This window comes from Pimephales promelas, chromosome 13 (assembly GCF_988280905.1).
Source record: "Pimephales promelas chromosome 13, fPimPro1.hap1.1, whole genome shotgun sequence".
NCBI lineage: Eukaryota > Metazoa > Chordata > Actinopteri > Cypriniformes > Leuciscidae > Pimephales > Pimephales promelas.
In genome coordinates this window covers 30164539-30189079 of record NC_142781.1, presented here as the reverse complement: position 1 = coordinate 30189079, position 24541 = coordinate 30164539, and the positions used below count along the sequence as shown (strand labels likewise).

Below are 24541 nucleotides of genomic sequence, written 5' to 3'. Positions count from 1 at the left end.
GCACCGTAATGACACTCTTTACATTGTCGTCTTCTCTGCCCTGGCTCGGCAGAACTGCGGATCATACACACAAGTCTTGTACAGGACCATTCAGCACATAGTTATAGGCATCTAAAGATTTATATGCCATCAGTTTCTCTTTACGATCGGTTTCTCTATAAGGTAGGTGTAGAAGTCAGGCCACTCACCCGAGGTAACGTAGCGTTATAATCCTGTCAGATCGTCCATGCATCGAGTGAGCGTGTAGGCGGCTACGGGTCGGCCAATCTGGTTCTGTCCGTTAAAAATAACTTTTGGAAATAACAATCACGGTCCTGGACACTGAGTGACCTTACACATTAAGATAATATCAGATTTTCTCCAGTCATTGTAAAAAAAACAAGCTAACAATCCTTGCTAACTAGCGTTAGTGAAGCGGCCAGAGGGATCTTTCTGCCTCCACCTAAGCTCCGCCCACAAAAAAACGTCACCATGTTTACCAACTGTAAAAGGGTCTATAGGATGATTAAATTTATCAAAAGTGAAAACAAAATCATTTATAATGTTACAAAAGATTTCTAGTTCAATTAAACACTGTTCTTTGAACTTTATATTCATTGAAGAATCATAAACAATATACTCTCCCTGCTATATAAATGCACTATGATACTAATCTAAAATGCTTTGAGATACTACTAAATGTGATATGGTGATTTAAATAATGTTTCGAACGAATGCATTCTGATGTTTATTTTAGACTTGTCTTTATAACAACATGTACAGAAGCACCATGTGCAAATAAGGACATTAAACAAAATAGGGTTGATTTTATGTTGATTTTTAAGAAAAAACTTGGATGGTGTTGAGTTTCTTTTCCAGACAACTACCTATCCGGATACTGGGCTAAGATCTCACACCAATGTCGTGTAGTTAGTTATGCAGAAGGCCTGACCCTACTTGAAGGTGCTGTAGGTGATTCTCTGCAGAACATTTTTTGTTATGCTGGTTGAAGGTCTCCTCATATCCTGATAGCAATTACTCTGTTAAGCTCTCTAATTGTATTTCTATAAAAGTCGTCTGTGGAAGGTGTAGGATCATAAAATGTTCGTTCAATTGTTGCGTTCCCTGTTGGTCAATGTGTGTTAGCAGTTTGCAAGCTGCTCACGCAGACGTGTTCACGTACGCTGTGCAGACGGACCGAGAATGGCAAGCAAGCAGCAACAACCTAACTTTCCTTCTGAACCAACAACAAGTGGCCCTGGCCACTACAATCTATATTCATCAGAGCCAAGCAGAATCTCATCGTGGAAACCATGCAAGAAATATTATTAATTACACACAGACAAGTTTTGCTGGCTGAACAAACCGAAAACTTGCTGGATCTAATTCTGTTCTAAGAATCTGTTTACGTTTAGTGTTACTAACTGATGTATTGCAGTGACGTTGTCTCCGGTCTTCTTGGCTGTATCAGGAGGGGTGGCTTTGGACAACGATTGGCAAGGAGGGTGGGACTCTTTTACTGCTATCAGGCTAAAGTTAGCATTTTCCTACAGCACCTTTAACCTGGCATGGTGTCTCTAGACTAAAAACAACAATTGTGAAGCCGATGACAGTCTTTCCGATATAGGGCCTGCTCCACATCAGTATCAGTAATTAATTCCAGATGCAAGTTGCCATCTCTTGTGGATTCATGGCCTTCGTCACACACCCACCCCTCCTCCCATAGAACAGCTGAGTGAATGAGTCTCCTTTCCGAGTAAATATTTGCTGAGGATGATAAATGCATGACTATAGACAACTGTGTACAATCATGTCAGAAACTTCCTGCAAGAACACTTTACAAGAGAACCCAAACCTATTAATAACCCCAACACGGTATAGGAACAAAATTTTAAACGTAAGCATGAATCTGACATTCAATAACTCTTAGTGTTTACTCTTTCATTTTCAGTCTGCATTGGAGAAGGAGTTACCAGATACGAAACAGAGCGGATAGGTGTAGTTTATTACCTCAACAACTGCAATGTCACAAATCAAGCTCAACTGCGATGACAGGTGCGTTAACAAATGAGAGGACCAAGGTTAGGCATTACAGCAGAAGCATTGTAACCGGAGCGATCACGAGGGTGCCGCTCCATTTAACGTCTCCTGAGCTGGAGTAATTTCCCTTGGTCCTGAAATCTTCCCACAAGGCCACTGGGCCTGATGAGAACTGCCCCTTCAGCTCAGGCTGGCAGTAAATTGAGGGGAGGAAATAGTCCCGGGCAGTTAAATAAAATCCAGTGGTTAAGTGGCAGAAGATTTAAATGCTCCTCCGAATCACAGAGTGGGAGAGATTTTTTTTTTTTCCCTTGACACTTGCAATTCAGCCATGAGTCATGGGAAGTTACAAGAATCTCTCCTATAAAACCCTTCATCATGGACACACCGTGTCATTACAGCTGAAAAAACATAAACCTGTGGTGCGACAGGACAAGGGATAATCAGACAAGAAAATGATACACTCCAGAATACAGTCAACGTGATAACATGGACGTCACGTCATGTAAACGCAGTCATAAAATAAGGTGTAGCTGTCCAGATGGTTCTAACCTTTAATGGAAAGGTCACATATACACATCCAATTTATCTTCATGTCTTATAAAAATATCATCAACTGCAAATAAACAACTAGTCAGTAATCATACTAATTAAAGGTTAACTTTAAATACACATAACTCGCTTTGTTTTGAGACAGACGTCACTTAAAGTAATGAAAATGTACAGTTCAGCGAGTCTGATCTAGTGACGTGACTGATTTAAACCAGTTAGAGGATTTATTTTTGAAGATTGATTAAAAGATGAAAGGTTTAATACTAAGAGACAGGATATGAACAAACCATTAAGGATCATGTGACACTGAAGACTGTAATGATTAATGATGCTGAAAATTCAGCTTTGCCATCACAAGACAGGAATAGATTACATTTTATAATCTATTCAAGGAATATTCCATAATATTACTGTTTTACTGTACTTTTAATCAAATAAATGGATGCTTGGTGTGCATAAGAGACAAAAACATTAACAAAATTGTATTATTCCTAAACTCATGACTCACTTATGATGAGAACACAAAAATAATTTTTGGAAAACCTATGGAACATGTGCAAACTCATAGGTTTGACAGATCCAAAAGAGTGAGTGGGTGTGTGTGTGTGTGTGTGTGTAAACAACAGTATCAGGTTCAACTAGTGACAAACACACACGCGCACACACACACCAAAGCCTCTAAATTATGCAACAGCGCACAGTCCTATTACATCTTCCTTGAGTAGACTTGTACGCCGGTAGGGAAAATGTTTTTGCTGACGCATCCAATTATACCTGATTAATTCACAATTCATCAGGAAACAATTATTGTTCAGATTGCATCCATATTTTCCTTTCGAAGGCTTGCTTTAGTAAAGCTAACACTCGGTGTGTGACTAAACAGAAAAACTTCCAAAGAGTGAAACTCTAGCTTCGTACGGCCACACACCGGGGCGATGAGCTACTCCTACAATCAATGAATGCAATGACTAAAGAGGGGAATCCAAGCCACACAACGAGGGTGTGCCTGTCGTTCACTTTAAATAGTTTATAAACAAACAACTCTGTTCATAAATGCTCACAAACCAACCATTTTCAACACCTCCATCCCTGCTTGTCTGTAAAAGCCAGACTGCAGCTGGACTGTTCATTCCATATGGAAGTGATTTTTTTCAAGCAGGATTTCCCCCAAGGTTCACGCCAAACACTACGCCACCCACCAGAACCAGAAAGCATACAGTGGATACAGATCCATCTGAGAGCCAACCGCATCCCCACACCTACAAAACCACCCAGAAGGCCCGCAAACCTCATCTGTCCCTGCATCTGCACTGCAGCCCGAGACGGTGCCCACGTCATGCTTGTAACATCTATACAAGTGATTCCAAATTGGGCAGAGCAGGTTTCATAAACAGAAACAGATGAAGTGAAGACATCTGGGCAGGGAGGAGCTGCTTTTCATGTCGAAAGACGCTCTCTGGGGTCAAGATCGCAGTCTAGTTCAATAACCATCTGCGAGGCGGGCCCGTACTTGGAAACTCTCCCCTGCAGAGGTCATCTCCCATACATGCATTGTCTACTTGTTGCAATATTATTGCTCTCGGTAGGTAATGTCCCCCCAGCTCGGGGCCCTGGCGGGGTGGAGAGCTACAACGGAAAGGCCCGGACCACTGCCAAACAAAGCACTTGCTCCGCTCAGGTATGGCTGTGTTACAATGCAGAAAGATCTGCTTTTTCAGGCTAATTTAACATTCAAAAAAATGCTAATGGACTAAAACACAAGCGAACACTTTTTATTGGTCTTATGGTGGTCTGCATGGACTAAACGCAGGAAATTAAGGCAGAACTGATTAAAAGGATTGTCGTCCTCATTATAAACTAGCCAATAATAGGCTTTACATCACAGCCTGCCAAAAGCATAATTTGCTACTTGCTATTGCCAGTCGATTGTAGATGCCATTGGAAGTACCTTTGGAGAGAAGTACTTTTTAAAAGTGTAGGCTATACTTAAACACACTAAAACCATTACACTAAACAACTAAAAGCCACAAATGATTTTCTGCTCACAAAGCTCTTTAAATGAAAAACAAAATATGTTCTTTAGTCAGACATTTAGACCTCCAAAACACTTCAAATGTTATAATCAAAATTACATTTTAGTTAGGGCTACAGGATATGGGGAACAATCAAATTTTTCTATAAAAATTGAAAGCTTCAGGACTGCCATTCTTGTCTGTAGAGTTGCATAATTTGGTACACGATATTTCATTCTCATTACAAGTTTGGGAAGATGGTTGGTAGGGGTGTAACAATATATCGTGCCACAATACATTGCAATACAAAAATGCAACAATATGTATCGTGGATAGTGACAATATGTATCGTGGATAGTTCCCCAAAATAAAAATTACTGTGTGAGGTAATTTTTAATTGAAAAAGGTACTATTTATTTGATTATAATGTATACTAATGCAATGGGGGAATATTTGTGGGTCCTGATAATGCCAAATGTCTGATGCTACCAGTAAAAAGTGGATGATATTATTTTAAATACATCTAGTGAAAGCATCTACAATAACTCAATAACTTATCTACAATAACTATTCTGGTATCTCTATTGTCCTGTATTGGGTTGCAAGCACCAAGTCCAAGGCCATTCATTTAAACCTACAATGTAATATCAAAGTTAGCATTTTAAATCAACACAGTACATTTTTGTTAACCTTTTACCATGCGTCTTGGATTATCGCAATAATATCGTATCGTGATATGTATCGAATCGTGACATGAGGGTATCGCTACACCCCTAATGGTTTGGTGCATGTTGCATTCCCATATACACATTATAAGCAACCCAAAACGAAGCACATAGAGAGATGAGCTCATGTGAAGCAGCATTTACTGCAAACCGAGCCCTACATATCATTCAGCCCTACATATAGTTGTCAAAGTTAGAGCATTTTTCCTTCGTGAGATCCTCAATGCATTTAAGAGCCAAACGAATAGATTCAGGAAGCAGAACATCCTCTCTGAGGCCTGTGGTTCTTCCACGCTAGACGGGACCATCAGTCATTAGGCATTTCCTGGGCTGTGATTTAGCGGAGCACTTTCAGACAGCTAGTAGCTGACAGGGCCGTCCCCGTTCTCCGTCCCATGAGAGCAGGAGGCCTTTCTGCTGTGGCTGAACTCTCATTCCAGTGTTATCTTAAGGCCAGCACACACACACTCACAGGATGGCTGTGCTTATCTCCTCTGTCCAACACAAACAGAGAGCTGACGCTGTGGTCATTTTCCCTCAACCCCTCTCAGCAGCCGAGCTCGGCCCCCATAATTCAGCAGAGATTACGAGCACTGAGTTCTAAGCACTGTTTATTTTTACCCATGTACTTTTTAGACTGAATCAGTAGATGTTTTTCTGCACTAATTTAGACTAAAGTGAAATGGATTTAAATCCAATAAATGCATTAAACAGAGCAAAACTACAAACTTATTCTTAGCCAAAAGCACCCCTAATGTAAGACAAAATACTGATTGTAAAAATTCTTGCATGCACAACTTTCAAAACCCAAGCGTTTTGTTTCAGTATGACTAGTAAATACACCCTGAACGTGCTGCTGAACGAGGTCATGTAAGACCAGCCATCAAAATTGCACAACACTGGCCATTTTCAGTGCAACACGCATTACAACAACAGTGATATCAGCCGGTACGATACGGCCTGATTGTGCTCTGAGAAAGCACATTTCGCACACAAAAGCACTGAAGTAATAATGCAGCAACTGCACCGTACCATGAACCTTTCAACGAGCTGTAATGATGTCATAGCCACACATTCTGTGATGGACATCGCTCAGTCCAACCACATGTAGAGCTCCTTACAGTTGAGAGACAGTACCTTATAGTTTCCAAGATAACGTACGATCCTGATCGTACGGGGAGCGTGGATGAACTAACACAATGGGTAGTGAATGCATACCCTATTTCAACCGAGTGAGATTGTTTAGACTTAATGAGTTTGAACTAAGACTAGAACTTATTAATCGAATAATCTAGCGATTACTTTTTTCCGGTTAATCTATTGTCTATTATTTACTAAATAGCCAATTAATCCTTTGGTTAATTTACCAATACATAATAACTAAATCTATGTATGAACTTGTACCTAATGATACTATATACTAAATGATACCTAATGATACTGACAAGTGTATTATAGTGCTGTGAAAAAGAATTCACTATAATAGTCCAAATACTCACGCTGCCGTCTCATCGTTTTGAAGTAAGAGAGTCCCGGTATGTTTTCTCCTTCAGATTGATTTTCCTGCGTAAAAGTTATGCTGCTGTGGTATGCCATTTCAGTTTTACAGAGCGTGCAACGAATCGACACATACTGCGTAAATCGACTGCGGGAGATCACAAGACGCTATTGTTGAGGCGACGAACGTACAAAAAGGTGAGATCGTGAGGCGCTGTCAAATATATTTTAAGCGCCGTTATACATCGTTCATCCTAAGCTTCACTGAATTTTTTACAAAAATGTTTAAATTATAAGTTATGATCTACACTGTAAAAAAAGGACTTTTTGGTTAAGTAAATACTAGTGAAAAAACCCAATGTAATTTACTTGAAAAAGTTAGTTCAGGCAAGAATTTAAAAAACTAAGTAAATTCCATATCAGTACTTATTTCAAGCGAGTATAAATGAAAGTGTAATATCAACTCAATAAAATTACTCAACTTTTCTGATACTGGGGTTCCCATCATGCACTGGACCTTGAATAATTAATGAGGTTCATTTTTCACTGGTTTCCAGCTGTATTTACACTGTTTTATCATTGATTTTTGTTTTCAGTATTAGTAAATTGCCATTTTGTGACATTTCGAGTAAATTTTTTGCTTAAAACGACACATTCAAACACAAAAACGATCCATCAAATGTTACCACATAAGGCTTAAAGTCTGACATGATGTATATTAGGGCTGGGCGATATGGCCAAAAAATCATATCTCGATATTTTTTGGTCAAATGGCGATATACGATATATATCTCGGTACTTTCTACGTTTTCTATTTAGATAAAGAAAATCTTTATATTAAAAAAAAATATATATATATATATATATATATATATACAGTATATTCACATTCGGCCCAATGATATCCTACAAACAATGTTGATATTGAAGGATATGGAAACAAATATAATATAGGCTATGCAATATATTATGTGCAAAAGCTTTTGTTTTTATATTGACTAAAAGCTAAACTAAAAATGAAAATAAAAACAAAAACAAAAGCACAAACTAATTATATTAGCCTGCATTTGATTACCCCATTATAATCACTTTCACTTTCATTAAAAATATATACTTGTAGGTTTAAAATTCCACATATGGCACATTTATTTTCTCCAACAACAAATATTTTAGCAATATGTTTATTTTAGTCAGAATTATTGCGTACTACGTAGTACTATTCACGCGCATGCGCGCGCCGGCGCTCGTTCAAGGAAGCATGAATTTTAGCGGAGATTCACTTGCAGAAACTCGTCCTCTTCTGACATGGACATATTTGTTGTGAAATGGACATATTTGCTTTACTTTCTAACATTTACAGATGGAGAATATGTGAAATGTAAGTTGAGCACTGAGGAAAGCACCACATCTCAATCTCAAACGCATTAAACAGCGCAAGTATATCTGTCAGTCAGCAACAGTGTTTGTCAGAGCATTTGACAGGGCGGCAAGCTGCCTTAAACTTGTTAACTATATCAAAGTGATTTTGACGCAATTAATATAAGCTTGTGTCATGTTTAGGACAAATTGTACTATGTAGCCTAGCTACTTTCACTGCAGCAGTTCACACTGCAAGCTCCGCTATTTTTCAGATGTGCTCATATCAAACTACTGTATCGATATAAACGGTATTGCCTCATTCCATATCGTTTCAAAAAATATAACGATACATCGTACATATTCGATATATCGCCCAGCCCTAATGTATATATAAATTACTTAGATGATCTAAGTAAAGAAAATACTATAAATGACTAATAAAATTCAAGATAATTGTTTTAGTGAAATGTAATACAAAGGCAAAGGAAATCGGTATTAATCAACCTTTTACAAGCCGAGTTAAAGTTACTTATTTTTTGTAAAGTTTACTTAATTCCACATTCCAAGTAAATTTAACTTAAAGATTTCTAATTAAAGCTACTGATAAATATGTTTAGGTTTTTACTTGGCAAATCTTTGTAAATTTACTAGCATTTTCTGAGTGAGATCGTTTAGCAAGGTTTTTTCAAGTAAATCCTACTCCAAATTTTTTACAGTGTATTATTTACTCTTAACGTTATATTTTACATGATTCGATGACATTACAAAAGTGAAACTATTACATGTGTTTTTTATTGCACATTTTTCAATTAAAAAAAATCTTTCCATTTTTATAACTTTCAGTGAAATTTTTTGGTAGTCAGAGATTGTGTGTGTGTGAGTTTGAGAAAGTTTGAAAACGCCTCATTCCAGCCCTAAGTTGACTGCACAGAAAATAAGACTTGCCCTGTTGGTCACTGAAAGAGTTGAAAGTGTGGAACATTCCAGAACAATGAAAATAGGCCAATGTGTGCCTCAAACATGGAATTTCCACTTGCTTATTTTTCCTTAATTATGAGAGAAAAAGGCTTATTCCCATCAACCTTATTTGACATTACAGCTAATCCCACCAACATTCAATTTTACTTTAATTATATTTGGATTAAATTTTAATCCAATCTGCATAAAAATATCTCCATCAAGGACATGGCAGCAAAGTGAGTGCACAATATTATGAAATCACATGTTGAAAAAGATATGGCTTACATTGCTAACAGCACCTGTTTATTGTTATTTTATTATAGAAGATTTTAAAGAAACATATAATCATTCAATATACATGGTTTTACCATTTGATACATAACTGTACCATGCCACAATCACAGTGCTTTCTGTAAATTTTGGTACTAAAAAACCAATGCATTAAACAAGAACAGGTCTCATGAGCAGTCAAGAGAACTTGGACAAGACGTTCCAGCCTGCTCGCCAACTGAAAGACTTTCACGCTCATCATGGGAGGACACGTGCGTAGTGTAACAACAAAAGATGCATTCCAAAATGTGCAACCCGCCACAAAATATTTGGCTAAGCTTTGAGGAACATTTGCACTTTAGAAACAGATTTCAGGAGGGTGTGATGGGTCAGATTTCTCAACACAATACCATCAGGGATTTACTCAAAAAAAGTATATTCATGCCTAAATTTAGGATATTCATTCAATGAGTCTGGGAAATGTATAAAGAGAATTAACTGAAATAAAAGTGTCTGTCTGTGGTTGTAAATTGATGAGAAAGCATGTTGGAAAGAACAGCACAAACAAACAAGTCAACAGATCTGAAAAGCTGTCTGATCCTGTGAGGTCACCTGTGTGTGACTGTACACACACACACACACACACACACGGCTAGCGGGTCTGCGCACAATGGGTGTTTGTTGGAGGGAACGATGGCCAATCAGGTCAGCCCTGGAGCGGCCACTGACTGACCATCGGGCCTCCCAGGAGATTAATAGAGACTGACAGGCCAAGGCTAGGGCTGGGATCAGACCTCCCATTCACAGGACATCCATCCAGTCTAACGACAGCCATTCAGCACAGCGACAATAAGGCGTTTGTGTGCACAAACCACAGAACCACCTCACAAAAACAACAGGATCAAAGTCACTGGGTGGATGAAGGAAATCTAGGTGCCTTGATCCTGGACTATGTGGATAGGTGGTGCATTATGCATCAAATACTATAAAAACAACACATTGCTTGTGAATTGCTACTTGTAGACATGTTATATCCATATGCAAAGCACTAATTCATGTTTTTGAGACTTTAAAGAAAAAAAAATAGGCCTTTGCGAAATTAACTGATAAATAGCTATGTTTCCATCCACATATTTGTATGTGAATTTTGTGATATCGCATTTAAAAAATTTTTTTGCATAAATTCCCATAAAATGTGCATTCCCATGAAAATAATAACCTTTGCGCTTAAATGAGGCGGATCATTTTGGACAGAAACACATGTACCGAATAGAGAAGTCGACTCATGTGACTTCAACAGAGAAGTCACAAGAATGTGATTAGATAACTGGACTAACCAGCGGATCAATTTCATTGCACAGCATCGCAAATGTTGGTTTGATCATTCTGTAACGCCCGAGCCAAATTTGGTCATCAAAATGGTTGGGTATAATGACCTCCCAGAAGTATCTCACACAATTGCGTTCCCAAACACACCAGACATCCGATTCTAAACTCAAGATAACATGACAGTGTTTATTTCGTTTCATCTACACGCTCAAGTCAACACAAGTCAACGAATAAAGAGCCGCAATGGCTTCCCCGATTTCAGCAACTGGAACCAGTGCTTTATTCGCTAAAATCCCAATTTTGGATAGAAAAGTCAAAAAGTCAAATTCCATTGTGTTAAAAACACATAAAAAATAGGCCTAATAAAAAAGCATTTAATTGGTAAAAACCAATATCTTTTTGCTATATTTTTCCATTATATTCTTATAATGTAAACATTTTCATTAAGAAAAATAAAGGAGCTAAATTTCGCTATTATCAAATTAACCATAAATTAAACATTCTAAAGACATATTATATAAGCCGTAACTTTAATGTGATAACTGAAAAACTAAAGACTACTCGTTTAAAAATCAATTATCAAACTAGCTGCAGCCCTACTTTGTAAAGTTAACACCAATTCTGATTGTCTGTTGACAACCTCTCACAATGAACTTGCACAACAGAGCCGATTAGCCGTTTTCAAAGCTCTCCTGCAGGAGCGTGAAGCACATGTGTGTGTGTGTGAGTGGAATGCAGTCGCTGTACGAGGAGGAAAATCGTGAGAGTGGAATACAATGATTCCGATAGGAACCCCACCCTCTGCACCACGTGAGGCCACTTGTTATTATTCAACACGCAGCCTTTGCACAGGAGCTCAGTCAACGGCTAAAGGTTCAGAGAAAAACACCAGCCCAAACCTGAACCTGTCACAGAACTTACTGTAGTTCAGGGAATCACAGAGATTTATAAACACAGATTTCATTATAAAAAATTCGGAATAACAAAAGAATGCCAAATTACTTAATTTTAGTCCATGTCTGTTAGATTTGAGCCTGTACTAGTGAAATTGCCTTCTAGAAAAATGGCCCAAAAATCAGTGTTGGGGAAGCTACTCTGAAACTGTACTTTGACAAGCTACAAGCTACTCATAAGTTACAGTAGTTAAACTACAGTCAAGCTACCCTTTTGGAAAAGTATTTAGCTACACTACAAGTTACTATCAAAAAGTAGCTAGCTACATTGAAACTACTTTTGCTTTTTTGAACAACGTATATTATAAATAACTGAATAAGTGTCTGAGGAATGTTTTAAGTAAAATATTTAGTGTTTAAAACAATGCAATACAATTATGATTTCAAAGAGTATTGTTTTATTACACACAACACTCAAATATCTCAGACTCTTTGTCAAAAGTGCAAAATTGCAACAAATAGCCTACAACATTGCAAGAACAAAATATAAATCCAACGTAAATTGCATGTAGAACATTTTCTCAAAAATACCGGTTGAACTTGGACAAATAAGGCTATGGGTAATTAACGTTAGTTGTTTCTCCATCCTCCAAATCTGCCGTCACGTCTTGCTCCGTCATGGATAATCATAATATGGGTTTGTCACGGTCAACCCACTTCTGTACGTCAGTGAACCGTTAGCCGCAAGACGCGTGATTAAACAACAGGTGGCGGTAATGGCAAAAAATGAGTTTGTAATCTAACAAGAAGAAGAATATCCTTTTTTTTTTTTTTTTTTTTTTTTTTTTATTCAACTTTTACAAAAGCTTATAATGACATTTTACAACAAAAGACAAACACATAATGGGGAAAACACATAAGAAGAATATCCTTTTATCGCACTGATTTGCGCAGGCTCGAGAAACGCAATGTAGCTTTTGCTCGCACTACACCGCTACTTGATGCAAAAAGTAGTTAGCTACTGGAAAAGCTACACTGTTTAAAAAGCAACTGAGCTACTGCTAAGCTACTGAAAAATGTAGTTAAGTTAGTAGCGTCGCTACTTGTAGTTAACTACTCCCCAACACTGCCAAAAATATTTAAACACATTTTAACGCTTTATGTCATTTCCCATTCATCAATTGTTTGCAAGGAATATTGATAGACTTTATGTATTTTGAAAGCGTCTTAGCGGTACAAGTAAACTGAATCCTATAGGTCATTTTAATCAAAAACTTCTCACCCTTTCCTGTTTTAACAGGAAATACACCAACACAAGGGAAAAATCAGCTCTAACCATTTTATGAGAGTTTTTTGTGATAAGAGACAGTTCAAAGGCAAAAAAAAGACAGATAAAGCACAGTTATTCTTGATGATGTACCCAAAAGTGCATTATAATCCCCTCAGATTAGGGAACCATGGATTAGGATTTTTAAATTACTGCTGAGGGAGACCTCGAGAGTTTTATACCTACACAATTACAACGCAGACCGCAGTACATTTCTCACAAAAAAAGGGAAATACAGGCTCAGATTATGCACATTTAAAGGCATGAAAATCACCATGGAAATGACTTCCCAGAGAGCCACACGCTGTTGAGGTGACAAAGCCTCTTCATTTCTAATACAACATTTTCATACCCACCAAAAAGTTGCATCTTTTAGCTTGCGCATCTCATTGAACAAAGACTCGAGGCTCGGATGCCCTGAGAAATCAGAATTAAAGTTCATTTAATACAGTATATGATTATAATCCAGCAGTAAGCAGCACTGTGTCCTAATGCAGAGCTTGTTCTGAAAAGAGGTCACATCTAATGTTCTCTAACATCACTGAGTGTAAAATTATACAAGATGATGTTTTGCACACAAGAACACTATTTGCCTACTAATAGTTAGCCTAACAGTTAGCCTATTTATCAGCAATTGGGTATCATAAACACATTATGCAAACATGCAGAGAGACTTAAAAACGTAATATCATATCGAAAGCTCTATAAAGTCAACAAGTGTAAATGGTTGCCAAATTAGCACTATTATTATGTATTAAATACATTCAGTTAGAAGCTTCAACCATGAGGAAGAAAGAGAGAGTCTGCATACGCAAATATTTTCCCATGTTCAGAAGTGACACTGAACTATAACCTGCTGGGAACAATCAGGTTAAGAGAAGATACTACCATGGGAAAACCTGATTTGATTACTCTTTCACGTCACGTTTACCCTGAGCTACACATTATATGCTGACTGTGTCACAATCTGTGTCACAATCTTTAAAGGCATACCATCTAGGACACTTATCCATTTTTGATGCACACTAGAGATTGAGGAATGTTGATTTGTTTTATGATTAACCGTCCAAAAAACAACTTGCAGAACTGAAATAATAATTTCTGCTTTTAGGTCAACTAATATCTAAATCAGTCATCATTAGCTTCTGAACAGCCTGCTTTACTTGACTAATATTGTCACAGTACAAAAATGCGTTTTCAAATGAATCCACTTTGGAGAGCGTTTTCAAAAAGCGTTGTTTTCGTTAATAAAACGTTGTTTTCGCCGTCTCAGAGTGGTCGGATGGCCAAAACGGAGAAAAAAAGAAACCATGCTAGTATGGACAAGGCCTAATAAACAGAATCTTCGCTAAGGCTCTCAATCTGTAAAGAACAAGCTTACTGAATTCTGCAATCTCACGAAAACTATACCGTTATACAAAAAATTTGTCTAAATTGTACAATGAATCTCTTATTTACATCATTTGTGCTTTGTTGGTTATAATGAAAGGATATGCTAGTGTGCGACTCGCATTGGACAAAATATTTTGCGTTTTCAGCGTGTTTTTCTTTCTTTTTTTCTGACTAAAGCCCATGTATACTTTGATAAATGTGCGCAACCTGCGCACCACACCGGTCCCAGGTTTCTCACGGAGGAGCTTCAGAAGCATAAAAGGAGGAGCGATGACAGTGAAGGAAGAGAGAGGACCAGGCCTGGACTATTTTAAGTTGCGTTTTGTTTATGTGTTGTTTATTTTATATGATTAAATTGTCAAACATTTGCCGGTTCCGCCTACTTTTTCCATGAACTGTTAACAGTCTATTTTGTTGTTGTTCCATCTCTTTAATTTCATTGATTCATTGAGAACAACTGATTAGTGCAAAACAAATTCATTGCGCAAAATACGTGCAGTTACAAAACACGGACAGAGAGAGCGTACTATTCTAGTGACGAAAATTAAGTATTCTGTAATGTAAAACCAGAAACATTTACTTTGCTAGATAATCATTACCTTAATCATTTTGTTTTGTTTTTTTGCCTTTTCAGCCATGGAATGGGCATCCAACACTTGCCAAAACGGTTGTCACAGAGCCAATCTTAGCCAGTGAGAAACACATGGGAATGGAAGGCTTTAGTAGGGTGGGGACAGTGAGGGCCATGCAACTGTTTCTGGTGGACATGACAGATTTAAACAGGAAATTATAGCATGCCTCATTTTGTTCCTCCATTCTCTTAAAAACACTACACTGATATGTAAAAGGCTTGATTTTTGAATTTCGGAATCAAATGCGTTTCATTAAACCATACAGTTGCCTTATTACAAACAATTTCCTAATGCGTCTTCTCTCAAAGCTCAAATAATCTGATGAAAGATTGCGAAAATGTCATCTTTTAATCATCTTATCTTGTAACTTTTTAATTATCCTATTAAAAACAATGTTCCATTTTATATCTTAGTAGGCGCTTCATCCAAAGCAAATTACAAACAAGCAACATCACAATGTTTAATAAACAGAGGGAGCAACAGGAAATAAGCAGACTTCGTAAACACCATCCACACATATTCAAAGATGAAAGGTTGTGTGCAACAGGAAGATGCCACATGCAAAACCATCCCTACAATCCCAGAAAACCAAGATGATAAATTATGCATGTAATAAATGACTAAGCTAGTTAAACACACTTGCTTTTTTATTAAAAACAAGGCACTTTTTAAGTCTGCCCAAAATCTCCAAATTTGAACTGTAAACACACCGCAATCCCAATTGACTGTGATATCAGCAGAGTCCATCCTTGCACAACTACACAGAATAGAGGCACAAAACAAATCCTTACATGAATCCAAACGCAGCCCAGATGCATGCAATTACCCTTCTTCTCTTTAAAACTTGCATGCGTTAATGAGGTGACGTTAAAAGAGATTTACTGATAGTTAGAATATGTGCATTTTAACATCTGGCCTACTGATTTACAACATCATGTGTGTCTCCAAAAATATACAGTAGCACCAGCAGAACCCTTCAATTATACCAGAGCACATTCTACTGTAAACAACAGTGTTTCACAGGTAAAGTAACCAACTTATCTAATGAGCGGTTAAGTGTTTAAATAAATTACTCCTTACGTAATGCATTATCAAGTGAGAAATGCAAAGCATTTTAAACGTGACATCCCCAGCCAGCCACAGCCCAAAACAAAAAGGTAATGATTTGCAATCTAATGACTACAATAGAAATTCTCGATAGTAGATCTGCACATTGGTTATTTGAAAATAAAAATAAACAAGATCAGTACGGCTGTAAAACAATAATAATATTTAGGCGATCTAGTTGCTATACAATGTGCAAGTGAATAAAATGTGACAATAGAGGCAGGCTTGCAAATCGCCTGTCACAATTGGTTGGAGGACTAGACGATTACGTCATCATTGGCTCCTCAACACTCCCGCTGATCTTAGAAGTTTGGCTCTTAAAGGGGGTCTTATAGGGGTTCTGTTGTGTACTGTCCACTTCTAACTAATCACCCTCTAAAGACCAAAACAACCCTAATCTAGGCTTTTATTATGTCACATCAGCAGGTGCTTCGGGGGCTCAATATCACTTATGCATGAATTATTAAGCGCCAAAGAATATTCTCAGGGCCTATGGGGGTTTCCAGTAAATCAGCAGGAGAGACCCCCGACCTGATGCTTTATCCCCAACCCCCTTCATTCAAAGCATTCACGCACTGCCCGCCTAAAAACACTAATTCCCTAGCTACCAAAAGTGGCTTGCAATCCAATGCATCTGCAGGTGCCAAAGTACATGCATGCACTCAAGAAAACCAATGCTTGTTAAACACCCCATTGATCGCGCGATGGTTTGCCTCGAAAACACGCTGATCTAATATTTAAGCAAAAATAGTAACGCATTCTCATGCACCAGAATGACAACATGCATGACATTCAATAACCGTGCAAATAAATGCACAACCATCGGTGCATTTCAAGTTACATCATTTATATCTAGTTTGTTGGCCACCGACACATCTAGACATCCTAAAAAACATTTTTATTACATATGTACCATCTACCTCATGCAACATCATCATCCCGCACTATTATGCAGCTGGCCGGATCTAATCTGACAGTTTTGCATGCAGCTCTGCTACAAACTGCAAGCACCGATTTTCCCCCTGTAACGTTAAACGACCGGCTCGTGCACGATAGGAAACGTTTTAACGTAACGTTACACCGAAAAGGCCAATACAATGCTTACCAGCAACAGGGACCCAGCTAAAAGTACTCGCATCTCATTCATAGCAAAATATTTGTCTTTACTTAACCTTTATGATAGGCATAACCTGTAATTAACTGACTCAAAAATACACGAAATAAACATAATAACCCTAATGACGTGATTTAGTCGTTCCAGAGCCACTTAGTCCTTTTAAAAAAGATCATTTATGACAGATCAAGGCGCACGTTTCTTCACTGAAACATTCTCGCGTGCTGGGGGAATGATTCTCGCGGCACGGACAGCCAGGAGCTCGTGCGGCCTGTGCTCGCTCGCGGCTCCGGGGACTCACCTCAGTCGGTTGGCTGATCTCGAACAGGTCGAGCCGGTTGGCGTTCCAGTGGTTGATGATGTCGGCGAGTTTCCGCCGCTCCTCCTCTCGGCTCCCCGACATTCTCAAATCCCGACTAATTCTAGTCAAGCCTGAGAGAGAAAAAATCTGCCTTTTTCCCTCGTCGATTCGGTTTTATCCACTCAAACTGGCTTCTAATCCGACGACCTGAAATAAAAGTAAATCTGTTACACCCAGAATCTGGGCTTTCAAACGCGGTTTCTGTGGTGAGTGTCGCTCTTTCCCGCAGTCGCCGGTTAATGCACCTCAGCTCTATCGTCAACCGCTTCTACTGTTTCCGCGTTCCCTGCTCTCGTTTCGTTTGTCTTATCGCGCTCCGTGCGCGCTCCCTATGGCAAAGCAGTGGGACTGACTGGAGCTGTGCGCGCGCCCCCTATACTCCACACAAAATTCATGAAGGACGCTTACGGATACGCGCATAGCAACAAATAATGAAAGAAACATCTCGTGCCAGGCACTTACTGCTCTCTCCATTCAAAATACTTTATCGTTTTCGCGGATGATGTTTGATTAAATTGTAAAGGCCTGTTTAAGATTTTTCGACGTGATAGATAGATAGATAGATAGATAGATAGATAGATAGATAGATAGATAGATAGATAGATAGATAGATAGATAGATAGATAGATAGATAGATAGATAGATAGATAGATAGATAGATAGATAGATAGATAGATAGATAGATAGATGGTATGGAGAGAGAGAGAGAGAGAGAGAGAGAGAGAGAGAGAGAGAGAGAGAGAGAGAGAGAGAGAGAGAGAGATACATTTGATGGCCACAAGGCTGCTCAGTCAAACGGCATCATTATAGACCTGACATGACCAGCTGTGCACATCTGCAAAGCAATCAGCTCAATGAAGCAGGATGATCCACCATATAAAACTAATTCAATATGAGCCTGTTACATCATCATAGAGCCCTGTTCCTTTGTCCACCCAAAAAGTCCTAATTTCAATACAACGCACTGCAATTCTGAAGTTTGCAAAGACTTTTAAATGAGTGATTTCGATTTTTCAAACCCCTTGGCAAAGTATTAAACATTATGTAACGTGGAATGAGATTTACATACCTCACATTCTTCACATAATGTGAAATACTTTGGTTTATACATGTTAACACAGCTACTGTATAGAAAAAGCAGATAAAACCAATACAAAAAGCATCTCTCATGTACATTTTGCCTGTCTCAGTTTTCCACTGCTGGAAGATTCTGTCTAGCGCTGCACTTTGGTGGTCTGGAGAGCCAGACATCAATTGTCCATTTGAAGGGCAAATTAAAGAGAAGATAGATTGGCAAATAAATCATCATTTGCTATCTAACTGTTATGTGCTTTATGAGTCAGCTTTCTTTGTGGCAGCTTTCTCCACCTCAATCTTATTTCATTGACGGAGCAGAAACTGACAAAGCACAAATGGAAAGATCTTATTAAAAGTGCTGTAAGTGATTTTTTTTTTTAATATATGAAATATATCTACCTGACTAAAATCACTGGGCTCTGTTAATAATCAGAAACTAATCTAGCAAATCTGCCTTGGCAAAATATCTGTAATGTAATATTTACGATTCATATGCCCAAGCAAATGTTGCCCTTATAATTAATTTCTGTTTTTTTTTTTTTTTTTTTTTACTTCCTCGGTTGATTATCATGATAAATAATGTCCCAGCCTCTATGCGGTGATATAGTGGAGGTCAAGGGTAACAATAAGTAAATCACAGTGTCTCAAGCTGCACTATCTGTGGTCGAAACAGGAAGCTCGTGAAAGCCAAAGCAATATGGTTTCCTGCTGCGGCCTCTTTTTAACACCGGTTTCATTTTATTTGCCTATACACACACTCACTTTGAGCTGAAGTTTAAGACTGAACTTTGAACTCAGAAATGTTTTTCTACAGACATCTGAAAGCACTTAGAGGATCTTTATATCTGCAACCTTCTTCTGTGATAAGAATAGGTATTATACTGTTCAGAAACGCACCGAGAGAGCTCTTGATCTGTGCTCTCTTGCAGTAAAAGCAGAGGAATATTCACGCTGCAGGGTGGAGGGGGACGGAAGGGCAACGTGGAAACATCCTACATCCTGATCCCTCCTGCTGACTCTCATATATTACCTCATTACATTCATGTAGGCAATTAAGCATCACTGACATCAGAAAGACAACACTGTTGTCATGCCCGGTCTTTATTAGAAGTTATACACTGCCTGGCCAAAACAAAAAAGTCACTGTTTGGATTTAAATGGTTTCGAGTCTATGATTGGATTATTAATGCTGTGATTATTACATTTCTAGCATGTTATCATTGGCAACAGTTCTTCTAATCCTAATTGATGGAGCGTGTAGCTTTTAATTTCTTAAACAACCATAAGACACATCATGGCCATATTCTGGGATTAAATTAAAGTCTTAACCAAAAATGGCTCAGATAAAATCGTAAGTATTTGCATATTTAAATCCAAACAGCGAATTTTTTTTTTGTCCGGACAGTGTATATGATATTGCTCAAGGGATAAGAAATTGCAATATATATTATTATACAAATTAATATAATAATAATAACAATATATATATATATATATATATATTGGCCAAAAGTGATGTCCAGCCTTGGAAAATTTGTGCTCCAATACATATGCCTTACCCAGAGCCAAAAGTCTCTAAATGGACAACACAATAAGAAACATCTCTGCTTTGTCTCACGGATCCACCCAGCCCATCTGTAAGTCATTGAACTCAAACCCAGTGAGACTAATTACGCACCGTCTTGCACGTACATCACATTTTCACTGAGAGAAACCAAGGCTGAATCATACTGTAAAGGTGACAGACATCAAGCTCTATTTCAATGCCTAAAAAAAGACAGATCTAAAGTGAAACTTAATTCATACTTGGTGTGAGTGAAGTGGAGTCTAAGCTTATGTCGTATTTAAGAGTGTGGAGGAATGTGTTGAAGCATTTGACATAGTCAGCATATTCTGCAGAACTATAATTACATGTTCATCCTGCTTTAGTAGACAGAGTGCAATATTTGTGTAGTTTTATATCAAATTATTTTGCTATTGTAAACTGAAACTCAAGCTTTACTGCTCTACATTTTGTCATTTAACTTATCCTGTGATATGCCTTAACAGAACAAATTAAAACCACCCATTTTTACAAGATAATTTGATTGCTATCATGTTACAAAAATGCACAAACAATACAGCCAATAGCAAATGGAAGGAAATGGAAAATAACAATGCACTTTCCGGACTATACAACTGAACTATAGTAAACTAGCTAACAGGGAAAGTTCTGACAATGTTCTCTCAAAGTTATGAGCAAATTCTTTGTATTAATTTAATGTTCATGTTATCTTGTTATGTGTTATCTGGTTTCTAATAATGTCCTCAAAATGTTAAAATCACAAAAGGTTATTTATACATAGTAGATCATGAAACGTTTTATTTTGAAACATATTAGTTGGATGGTTCTATGATGTTTTTGAAATATAAGAGAACATTCAAGTCAAGTCAAGTCACCTGCTTCGAACCGGGTCTCCGGTGTGGGATGCGGGAATGCTAACAAGACCGCAGCTGCTAGCATCTGTTGCTAGCGCGCCTCTTGAGGCCAGGGGAGTTAGGTTCAGGGGCGAAGCCAGACGATATAAACATCCGGGGGCCCCCGGGGAGATTTTTTCCCATTTACGTCATCTAAATGCATTATTTTTCAGGCTGTTTGAGATAATAGAATACCTAAAAATCTATACACTATCTGGTAAAATGATGATAGTTCACCCAGTAGAGCCTACAACCTATTTTGTAATTAATTGTTCTCCAGAAAACACAAAAAATGTTAAGGATGACTCATTTTCACCCCTGGAAACTAAAAAGAGGCAACCATTATCTGACTATTTTACATCAGCCTGCCAACCCCTGATGACAACGACGAAAATTCTTCGTTAGTTTTTATTGGCAGTTCGCAAACAAGCTGAGTGATGTGCGATGCGTTACTGTCCGCCACCACGCACAGTATTAGCGCTTTTGTTTAATTTTTTGGCACTCCAGTCAGAAAGACTGAGAGGAAATGAAACAAAGTTGAGGTTATTTAAAAGAAAACTAAAAGATTTGGGGCTTTTGACAAAACATTCGGGGCTTAAGCCCAATTAGACACCCCCCACTCCGCCCCTAGTTAGGTTCATGCACAACTCTTACTGGCCTACGTCCACACTCAGCCACCTAAACCTCACTCCCATCCGGGTCACGGCACCAAATTTAACTGGTCCAACTCACTCCGAGGTGGATTCGAACTGGGATCTCCGGCTTGAGAGGCGGAGGCCCTTTTGAGGCCAGGGGAGTGAGGTTTCTTACTGGTCTAAGATACATCAAGTCACAATATATTGGCTAGAGAATATTGTCATTATTCAGCTGAAGTCAGTTCAGTGGTGATTCAGTTCTGTTGTAAAGATCATCAATTAATAAATTAGTTAATTTTATCTATAAAGCAGTTCTGCAGATGTCAGTGATGTCAGTGATCAGCTCAGTTCAGTTCCCATCTAATAGTGTCAGTGCAGTCAAATTAGTAATATTGTTGAATATTAAGTGTCCCCAACTACTGTAACTAGTCAGAGGCACCAGTGGCAAGGAACCTAAACTTCATCAGATCACAGTATTCAATAACATAATGTTCAGAGAACATTCAGAAATAACGTTTTCATAACCTAATGGGGTGTTAGCAAAATGTTCTTATATTTGTTAGCTGGGAACACAAATACACAACATCCAAACTTACAGCGAAATATAAACCTACAATCAAATAAATAAAAAAAACTGTTTCAAACTTTTACTCCTAGCAATGAAATGCCGAGTAACCCGGAGCGCCACAATACTGTTTAGTTTCTAACACACAATTCACCTTCATTTTTAGGAGTGGCCCACAAGGCCTGTTGGGAACCCATGCAGTTTACACAGCTGTCCCACACATCCTAATCATGATGAATATTTCCATTGCACTGGAAACTGCTCTCAGTTCTTCCTTTAGTGCTGTTTAGGGGCAAACTTTAGCAATACACTGATGTCTGGAATACATTATTAGGGGAAAGATTACAGCTCAGTTGTTGCAGGTCACTTTCTATATGTTTCAATTTTCTTTATTTTCCAAATACATGAACACAAAGACAATGATATGAACTAAAACTGTAAAGCTTTTGTAGGCAAATTTAGCATGGAAGAATATTCAATAAAAAATATACAGTAGGTTACCACAAATGACACAATGCTGGAGTTATATATATATATATATATAGAATGCATAGTTTGTTTGTAATTTTAATTATTATTTTAGGCATTTTAAGGCATTTGTTTCTGGAATTCAGTAGCATATATTACACTATATTTCCATAAACAGTCACAAGGTCACAAGTTTCTACTTTTGTGTGGTTGATATGTTTAAACAACATTTTTTCAACCCCGAACAGTGACTTTCCAAGACTCTACCATTTGTTTGTGTCCATTGGATTTTTAAAAAAACATTTTTAGTCAAATATAATTCAACAAGTATTATAAGTTTTTTTTGTTAAAAAATAAAACAAAGGAGCAAAAATGTGATTAAAAATGATGAAAAACTTCATCAATACATTTTTCTTAATGCATAAATAATTTTTACCTGAAATCTTGATGTTAGAATAAAGAAGCCAATATACATGTCATGTAAAAACTTTAGTCAAAAAAAAAAAAAATCTCCCGGTATTTCCCATTTGCTGTGTAAATGCTGCTGATTTAAAAGCCATGGACTCATTTGTCAGTTTCACAGTAGTACCCGATCAAATGTTCAAGGCTGATTGAATGTAAAAACCTTCAGTGTTGGGGTAAGGTTGCAAAGACTTGCTAAGCTAACAACCAAATGGTTGCCAAATTAGAGCAGCACTCCAGTAACTGACACAAATTGCCAGCTCTTGGCCTGCGAGATAGCGGTCAGCCGGCACAGCTGTGTTTGATATTACTGCAGCTTTACAGCGAGACAGCAGAGGCCTCGGCGCCCACAGAGCCAGAGGAAGTCTTCAGGGGAAGAGTTTGCTCTCACAGCTCCTTTTCAACCCACTTATTTAGCGCAGATAGAAGCGGTGGGCAGTCGCCTCCAGTCCCTGAGGATGAGCTCTGGCACGGAATGCCGTTTCCGTGGCGATGGCTTGGCAATGGGGACAGCTTCACCTCATTGAGCCTCGGTGCTCGTCAAGTGGCAGACGTCTCCGCATCTGCTTAGCCGTCTACACAAAAACAGAGAACCCTGCTAGTGCGCTTTTATGAGAGTCTGCTCCACGCTGATATTATTCAGTTTACATGGGATGGGACAAACAGTGAGTTCCTGCTCTTGCATTCAACTGATGTCTTTTGAGCGGGTCTGAAGAGGACCACCAGTTTAAACCATAAAACATGATGGGGGACGATTCACGAGCATTAAGCGAATAAGAGATGCCTTGAAGTTGCACCTGTTAATTGCATTCACCATAGCAACCGGTGCAACTTCTACATCTGTGGTGTGTAAGAGAGAGTTTCCACCCACACACACACACACACTCAAGCAGAAATTCATCTAGAAAACCTTACTGTAACAACCACAGGCATTAAGGTTTCACTTATTTGGCAAACTGAATTGCTATTTCAGGCTTTTAAAATTTGAGCTGATTTGTCTGAAGTAGAAAATATGCAGTGCGTTGCATATCAAAGAATCAGTTTCTCGATCTGAAGGTCTGACAATGCAAAAACGGCTGTCTAGCCAGTGTTCAGATACACTGGGGGATCTCTCATTCAGAATGTATGATTGAAGAGTTTCCAAAAAATGTATTTCTATCATCATTTATTCAGCCAAACCAGGGATTGATGCGTTCAAGCTGAAAAAAAAAAATATGCAAAAGCACCATATCAAAAAAGTGGTCAGCATGATTAATGTACTATATTCTGAGTCATGTAATTGATTTGTGTGAACACACCAGGTTTTATTATTAACTGACGTTTTAGCT

General features: G+C 38.2%; 1 protein-coding gene across 14 annotated transcripts in view; it reads right to left on the bottom strand.

Moving 5' to 3' along the window:
- Positions 1–17851, bottom strand: part of afdna (afadin, adherens junction formation factor a) — a 119516-nt gene extending 101665 nt beyond the window's left edge. For 9 of the 14 annotated variants that reach the window (XM_039692986.2, XM_039692995.2, XM_039692987.2 and 6 more), the window contains exon 1: positions 17490–17850. In XM_039692986.2, the coding sequence (XP_039548920.2) occupies positions 17490–17591 (102 nt within the window). In that variant the 5' untranslated portion in view covers positions 17592–17850. Of the gene's footprint in view, positions 1–17489 lie in introns of all 14 variants that reach the window. The other 5 variants (XM_039692990.2, XM_039692994.2, XM_089118866.1 and 2 more) reach the window with 2 other exon arrangements.
- Positions 17852–24541: the final 6690 nt, after the last annotated feature.